This window comes from Acanthaster planci, linkage group LG05 (assembly GCF_054643075.1).
Source record: "Acanthaster planci isolate LZ-2023a linkage group LG05, COTS_SCS, whole genome shotgun sequence".
Classification (NCBI taxonomy): Eukaryota; Metazoa; Echinodermata; class Asteroidea; order Valvatida; family Acanthasteridae; genus Acanthaster; species Acanthaster planci.
Genome location: NC_141781.1, coordinates 11,424,183 through 11,433,014, shown reverse-complemented (window position 1 = coordinate 11,433,014; position 8,832 = coordinate 11,424,183). Strand labels below are relative to the sequence as shown.

The window sequence follows — 8,832 nt, the reverse complement described above, 5'->3', positions numbered from 1 at the left end:
TATTCATATCAGTATGTGTTATTAATGGACGTTGTTTTAATATACTCATTGCAGTGGTTATCTTTGTTTAACCGTTTAAAATTGGTTTGTAACCATATCCTTTTTTATTTATGAGAGAAGGGCATTGTAATGTAAGCACTGTATGGTATGGGGAAAACCCTAATCTGGGAGAGGTATACGCTGTGGTTGAACCATTCGAACCAACCTCTTCATTGACATAAGTATCGAAATTGTAAATTTCAAGAAAAAAAACCCTGCAGAACAAAATGACCTTTTCTATTCGCTCTAAATACAGACGATTGACAATAGTGCGCCTCCAAGAGTTTCAACGGGTTGGCCAATCACAACGCGCAAAATCTGTCGACCCTTTCTAAACGCGCATTTGGTCGACAGTTTTCGCGCATTGTGCTTGGCCAACGCGTTGCAAACTGTTGGAGGCGCACTATGTGAAACGCCCAAGGGTACAGTTTCCCTTTCTCAAAAAAAAGCTTTGTACCCAATACAATCTGTATTACATTACACACAGTTGCCATTGGGGTGACCAGACTTGAAGGCGCGGGGGGGGGGTTGAAATTCAATCGCCGTACTACATGAATGAAAGAATCGACTAGTGATAGAGGGCGCAGTGACAAGATCCGCTAAGAGCTGATTTGGTGAGCCCTCGGTTGACTTAGCCCGCCTGAAGCAGAATACATGAACGGAACTGCAGGCCTCTGTCTATTTACGAAGTTAACTATATGTGTCTACACGAGTAAAGTCAAATAGGTATTCTGTTGTAAGACTAGACCCGTGTTTCTGTGCCAGGAACAGAATTTGATCACAAATATGCAAATGATGTTGTTTAGTGTTGATCTAAAAGCTTCTATGAAAGCAGGAGATGACACACTTCCACTGTTTCTGTCTTTACATAATTCATTTACTCTTTCATTCTGCATCACAATTGGTAAAATGCTATCGATTTGGTTGCACATATATAATTATTGACTGCTAAAAACTGTTACTGAGTTAAAAATTTCCATTTTATTTGGGACATTTTACTGAAATATATAATTTGGTACAGTATATATAAACCTGGAAATGCCCCCGGAAGTAACTCGACCTCGTTTGCATGTGTAGAGCAGAGAACAACGTCGATCCCAGGTGAGCGTGCCATTTCAATTTATACTGTCCTCGTGAAAATACACCGAGCTTTAGTAGTGCAATTTCTTGTGCCTCGCATACGCAGCACCCTGACATTGGACCCACGGCTTTGTTGGTTGCGGCTTCAAATGAATGCGTGCGCCTGTGGAAGTTACCACTGACAGGCTTGCATGAAAAAAAAAATGAACCTGTGACGTAGCAAAAGAAGGGTCTACTATTTCATACTTAAACACACAGGCCCCCAACCTGTAGTGCCTCATGAGAGCTGAGCAGTCATCAGTCATTCAAGCTGTTGGAGATCTGAAGACTGCCGGAGGGGTTATGAGGCATTGCAAGGTGTCCAGTGGCTTTGTTATGATGCATCGCTTCTGTATCATCCGAATTAGCTGGTTCACGTATGTTCCCTTCCTCAACTTAGTTTTTCTTCTTGTTCTGGGTCGTACACTGAACGCCAGCGATACGAGCTTTTATGATACAAACGAGACGCCTGATGGAATAATTTTGTTATTCAATGATCTTATGCAATCAAATATGCAGCAGTCATTTTCGAGCAGTGAAAATACGTTTATTTCCCCTCTTTCCGTAAAAAAAATCGTGATTGAGTTGTCACAGGGATGTGAAACGCATAAGTATGAAGCCATCGCGGAACTAAAGGCCATCCTGATGGTCATTAGCTCGAAAAGGTTTTTAAATCCAGATTCACGAACTTACAGAGATATAGTTCGCTGTAATTTTACTCTTGTCACAGCGATTTATTTCGTAATTTAGTAGGGTTTGATGTGGAATAGAAGAATTTTGTAGGGTTTAATGGTATCGATAAAAATCAGTTTGTCAAGGATCGATACTGGCTTCTTACGACGATGTTGCATAAAATGGCTCAATATCACTTTAAAAAGCCTTTCTACTTTTGGCTTTATCGTGTGTGTCATTAGAAACGTCCATTGCAAATATACATGTGGGGTACATCTTCAGGAAAACCCCTTCAAGAAATATTTTCAACGGTTTATATGTTGCACACTATGTTATTAACACGCGATGTGGCGTCTGCATGTGAGACTACGGCATACACAGGTATCGAACACTGGCTCCGGCTCTTCACCGCTGCCTCATTTGATCAAAATTAGAAGCCGTAGTCGCAAGAGACAGGACAAGGTCATGCCAAGTCCTGTCATGCGCCGCCCCATACAACCCCATGTATTAACTAAACAGGCAGTGCACATGAACATACATGTACGTGGGTTTCACCATAGGTTTCACAAATTTCACACACTGTGATGTTTCATTGCGTTCTGGGCTACAGAGTCCTTCGCCATTGGGAAGGATGCCCTTTGAAGACTCTGTCCACATTTTATGTGAACAAGTCTAGCGCCATCTCGTGTTGATATCTTGATATCAGGACAAATCGACCACAGATTCTTCCTGCTCCATATCGCATTTACATGTCGAGTATAAAAAACCGTAGTAACACATTGATAAATGGAGGAATTGCACTCGGAATAATTTTCATTTTAGAAAGAACAATAAATTTATGTTTAAAATGTTATCATGATTATGGTACTTCTATTGTAAATAATATTAAAATGATAATATTGATCTAAAGTAGCAATTACCCAAACATTTCGTGACTAGAAAGGGAATTCGCACTACTTAAGAAATAAATCACGTTACTTCAACAAAAATTTTGAATATGTGAACAAAAATTTTGATTATGTGAAGAACGATTCTGCTTCGATCTCAATTCAGTTGGCACCCCTTAATTGTATATTACCATGTGATATATTATTATAATGACCCCTCAATTCTCAGATGACTCAAATTCTTCTGGATAAATTGAAAGTTGAAAAGTGGGATAGTTTTTAAGGTGTGACTGCTGACTCGTCCGAGCCTCGGCTGTGGCTCCGGGCCTTGCTTCGTAGCGCCTCGATACTCTGCTTCTTCATCAGAGAGTGCGAGTCCATGTGGAACTCACCGCCAAGGCTTGCCGGCTTCTTGGCGGGGGGCGATGCGGCGGTTGACAGTTCCTTTGACTCGGTTGGCCTCAGGCTCGGAATGCGCAGGCTGGATAGGTGCCATGGGACCGGGAAGGTGGCTTGCCGGGCCAGCCAGTAGGAAGCAGCGGCCTGCTGCTGGTGGTGCTGTTGGGCGTAGTGGTGAGAATGGCCGGGAGCAAAGTGGTGCCCAAAGAGCGGGTAGCCTCTGACCATGGAACCGAGACCGTGCTGTGCAGCTATTGGGACAGGGACCTGCGCCAGTAGCCCAGGGTTCATCCCGGCGGGGCTGCCGCTGTGCATCGCCCAAGCACATTCTGTAGGGATTGACGAGTCCAAACCATGAGAACCCACCAAGTCACTTGGATAGTGAGAACTGAAGTAACCCGAGGGACTCTCCCGACTTTGCACCTTCTCCATCTTACGCCATTTCGCTCTTCTGTTCTGGAACCACACCTGCGCTCAACAAAAAATGCAATTTTGATCATCACTTTAACATAAATAATAAAAAGTACTATTTTTTAATAATACAGAGGATTTGCCGACAAAACCGAAACCTAAAAAAGTATCTCTCGTGTTTTCATTTAATTCAGTCGTCTACCGATTGTCAGTGCCAACTGCTTCACAGTAACAGTCCCCACAGATACCCGTGTTTTTCCAAACAGAATATACAATTTCCTAATTACCTAGGCAGCAGCAAACGACTGGCGAAGTGTTTGTGCAAATTAGAAATGAATGTACAAGGTGCTTGATCCGTCGCCGAAGGCCCCAATCTATTTTCCAATTACTGGGCTCATTTGGTGGCAGATGATTGAGTTATATTGTTTTGATTAACAATTCATACTTTCTCATGAGCAACAGTAAACGTGCAGTTGAATATTAAGACAATAAACTAGCTCCATATAGTATAATTACTGGTTCATGCCCGATGTAAATTGGATATTTCAACTGTTTTAATCAACCGCGTCATTCAGGTTAGATTATGAATTCAATTAATATTTGCAGTATAATGCAGGTAGGTGCAAATTGCTTGTGTGTGTTTGAACGACGCTTGAATAAACAGGGAGAATTTACGGTCATCCATATCGATTGCCAGTTGCAATACATTGTAGGCCCCAAGTTTCCTTAACAATTCTCTACTACAGCATTCTGTGCAGGTTCGAGGCACTCTGGAAGACATACCTTCATTCCTTGTTTTAAAATGTTAAACTTGATAGCCATTAATAACTTGAGCAAAAGTCAAACCGGGTGCATTTCATTATAGATGAACAATGAAGGAGCATGAGCAGGATGGTTTGAAAAACGCAAATGATTTTCTTAATAGATGAAAACCCAATTGATTATTGATTTTAAGATGTAACCTCCTTTGAAACGTGACTGCTTAAACTGGCCGGTAGCAATGACGTATCCATGGGGGGCAAGTTGTCGTGCCGGGGGGACATGTTGCCATTTTTTAAGAATTGAAAGCGCCAATACTTTATAAATGTAAATATTACAAGCCCTTTCCTTTTGAGGGGAATGGTTTCAAGGATTAAAATGTTTTACAATCGTTTCAGAGAAAAATTTCCATTTGTCCATCCCCCACGCGGATAAGACACTGGCTGGGACCGGAGCAATTGCGTCTCCGTCCTAAGAATTCGACGCACTTACCTGAACTCTCGCCTCGCTCAGCTCCAACCTCATGGCCAGTTCCTCCCTGGTGAAGACGTCCGGGTACTGCGTCTTCTCGAAGGCCCGCTCCAGCTGGTGCAACTGATAGGTGGTGAAGGTGGTGCGACTTCGGCGCACCTTCCGGGCCGCCTTGGGGTGGCCTGTGCCGTCCCCGTCGTCAGCCTCCCCGCTGTCTTCCCTGCCGGACGACTGGGGCGAGGCGGGCTCGGGCGAGGAGCTCTCACCGTGCTCGCACGGCCCGGCCGCCAGCAAAGGCTCGGGGTCCGAGTTGTACGGGTCGGAGCCCGGGGAGTTGTCGGTGCTTGGCCTGTGCTGGAAACCCCGATTGGGATCGCTGGGAACTGCGTCACAATGATTAAAAAAAAAACAGACACCTGAAATTTTGCTTGCATGTCCATAGACGTATGCTTTTTTGTCAAGTGCATAGGTCCTACGTTTAAGTTCACGAGTCAGCAACTTGATAAAGAGTAACAGTAATAGTTGCCTTCAAGCAACTACCGGAATTCCATGCTGTGCGGAGCATTTGTGAATGATTACACTCCCTTCCATTTCTTTCCTCCAATATGGGTTGCTAACCACACACCCATCTTCCCAGATCGACTGGCAAAATCTTCGCAAAAGAGCTAAGCTTGAGAGCCAAGGTTCAGACCTCCTTTTGGCCTATTTGAACAGAAGATATCTATTTGAACTGGTCTATCAAACAGCAGGTTCCGTAGCCAGACGGAGTGCTTAGGATAGATTATTTTCCCGACCATTACTGTGTGAAACCGCTTGGTTTTGTGCTGTTTGTTTAATCGCCGGGTTCTTCGGGATCTTTACTTTCCTAGTCACCTGTTAATCTGTGAAGATTCAGTGGGACCGAAGTAGGATGGAGCTAAATTCGTGTAGCTTTCTTTTTTCTTTGTTTTCTTTTTTTTTCTTTTTACATTATTGCGTTAATTTTGTATTTTATGAGCAAACTCAAGTTCTAATGATGGAACTCGATTTTTTTTTCTGATGTGTGCAATGCACAGGCACAAAATTTTTCGGTCTTTTTGGAGTGGATGTGCTGAAAGGTACCTCTTTCTCAACCCCCGAGGTGAAAAACATTGCCTCCAGTACCCTTACTGGGCGTTTCTTTTCAGACATTCGCCTGCTACGCCATTACATTTTTCAAAGAAAACTGAAGAAACCGGAGCGTTCAAATTACAGTTTTCTTACGACCGGTTGTCAGTGTACGGTGTGTACCAGCAGAAAATTTTTGGCTTCTGAGGGGTTCGTTCACAACCCTTCTTTCCACTGTTTGCAGAAATAATTTTCATGTTATTAACGTCGAATTTTCGTTTGGCGCACCAAAAAGAAAGCATCCCTTGTTTATCTACTCTGAATACTTATCGCGGCTGGCGTCGTAAAACGACATCCAGCGGGTTGCTTGTGAACAGCTCGTATGAAAGACTCAGCCAATGAAATTAGCGAGTTGATGTCGTAAAAGGTGAAGGGCCAGCTCGTCTCGATCATGATCGCTTGGACGGAACTGGCTAACGAGCGAGGTTTCGAAAATATGCGGGTGGACGGCGCGCGCGCGACTTTAATCTGTACACACACACACAAAGCTATTGTTGGCAGATGCGTCCACAACGGGAACCAATGATTAATAAGTTTGCTGACCGTAATTGCACGAAAAGTGAAGGCGAGCAAAGAATCCTTGAATGGACAAGCGAAGAAACGAGGCCAAAATAATTACAAGGAATTAATGATTATGTGGGCTTATCACATGCCAGCTTGTACTATTCTGATAACGATTTAATATCCAATCAACTTTAGGACGCAGTAGCAAAACTGGTCGTGAAATAAAATTCAAATCAACATCTTTTATTATATAAACCTTTTATGTATAATTAACCTCTATTTCCTATAAATCCTTTTCTAGTTATTAACGTACTGGTATTTTATAGAAAATTGGCATCTTTTATGTGAAATTGTTATATAAACTTCTGTTGGAATGTTGTTCAGGTTTTTTTCTCCAGAAATAAATATTTGGCCTCCACTTTTGTGCAGGGAGTTGTGGTTTTCTTAACTAAATTTTATTTTCGAAAGAGGCTGATTTTTAGGTTAGTTTGTAATGAGTTTTGGAGAAAATATATTACTTTTATCTTTTAAACTACTGGAGTTGCCAGATTATTGGTGGAAATGATTTCTACAGACGGCATTAATGACAACTTAACTTCCCTTTTCAAGAAGAAAAATCAATAATCATTCTGAATGATTAAGTATCCCTTATTGTTCGAGAAATCACACAAAGATCTCTAATCCGTGTGTAAACCGTAAATGGGTGGAGAAATTTTGGCCATTTTTCGGCTTCTGCGCAAACTGGTATTAAAACGAGGATGTTGTAGTTAATTGCTTCGTAGTTTGTTGGGCTGCCCTTTTGAATAAAACGATATTTTGCAAATTTATTCCTCCAGTACCTCTGTAAAATTTCTCATGTGGGCACAGTGACTCCAAACAACGTGGACCTAAAAGCCGACATTCAATAACTGGCAATTTAAACATGTTGGGAAGCAAAAGGAGACATCCATCAGTATTACGCGTTTAATGGTGTTCATAATGGACAATTTATTTGGCGGATTCATTAAGTGTCACTCGGTACGTTGATGTTAGTGGCACAGTGATACATAATGTACAGTATTGTATGCAATACATGGAGAAATGTGTAGGCCATCAATTCACACCTCGGTACATGGCTGTTCAAATGTGCAAGCGCGGTACAGCTTCAGGTACTTACCGGTGGACTGTGGGGTCCTCTCATCCGGGTGCAACGAGGACCGTTGGGCACTGTCTCTCCCCTGTTGACACTCGGTGAAGTCCCAGCAACGTCTGGTGCCGAAGACGGGCACGCGGATGTGGCATGGCTCTGCCCGCGCCGGTGCGCTAATTGCGGACGGCGTGCCCAGGATAAAATCGATGCTGTAGTTGGACGGGGAGTGTCGTCGTACCACCGGGTTCTTCGCGGCTGATCCCACCCCGGTTGTCCCGTGATGTTGGCAGCTCTCGTTCAAGCCCCTTAGTGGCACTCCTCCGGTGAAGTCCATGACGTTAATAAGGGGAGAAAGTCAACAAGATCGACCAGTTTTGCGCACGGATCTTGCTTTTGGGTGCAGGCAGAAGGTCTATATTTTGCTTTACTTTTTATACTTGCATTTCAGAAGGCAGTTGCTCCTGGAGAAACCTGAACACTCTAAACGGTTCTTCCCTGATTCCACTGAAGTAGCCTATAGGTTTCTTCTACGGACTGATTACTTCAGACGCGTGAACACGTCTCGCTGCTGCAGTCAGGGACGCCCAGTAGAAAGCACCGGATTATATTGGCAACTGAGCCCCTTAAATCTGATCTGGTCTCCCACCAGTGACAGGCTCATCAATCAGGCTGCACGGTGAATTACTCCGGCCGCTGACCATAGCTTGCGGTCCTACATTGTAGCCTTTTGTCTACCTTCACAACCAAGGGGAGGGACCCACAGCTTGTCAGCTCGTGCGCACACGCGATCACCAGTATGGCAGTCTTTTCCAAAAAGCGTGCAAGTTATTAGCTGTTCATTAAGTCGACAGCCGACCGAAATGTGTTAAACATGCTGGTATTGCAATTAAAAGTGAGAACAGGGATCCACCATTTTTTTATGTATGAATTAATTATCTTTGAAGCCAGCTTGCCGAGTACAGTTTATCTGTTTATCAAAGCATCTCATGTCATTGGTAGACGATTACGGGGAAGCACGCACAACACTAGGCACTGACCAATCACCATTGTGATATCAACATCGAGTCTCTTACTAATTGTTTTCGCAAACCGGTTTCATCCAATCGTCGAAAATAATAACCTCCCGCGTTCAGTGGATGACGGAAGCAGCACATGATTGAACTACGGAATCAGGACGATAAGGAGCACATTTGTACACGTATGTACTCATGTGAATGGTCGCCAGAAATACTACTTATTCATTGTGATCTGTGTAAGTCTATGATGCTGCGATTTACAACTTGTGCATTCCCGGAG

At 43.3% G+C, this 8,832-nt stretch overlaps 1 protein-coding gene across 1 annotated transcript; it reads right to left on the bottom strand.

Moving 5' to 3' along the window:
* Positions 1-886: 886 nt before the first annotated feature.
* Positions 887-8,507, bottom strand: LOC110981880 (uncharacterized). Its single transcript, XM_022239878.2, has 3 exons — positions 7,564-8,507; positions 4,779-5,140; positions 887-3,584 (listed from the first exon to the last, which is right to left on the bottom strand). The coding sequence occupies exons 1-3, from the start codon at positions 7,868-7,870 to the stop codon at positions 2,997-2,999; spliced, it is 1,257 nt and encodes a 418-aa protein (XP_022095570.2). The 5' UTR covers positions 7,871-8,507; the 3' UTR covers positions 887-2,996.
* Between the last annotated feature and the right edge of the window lie 325 nt (positions 8,508-8,832).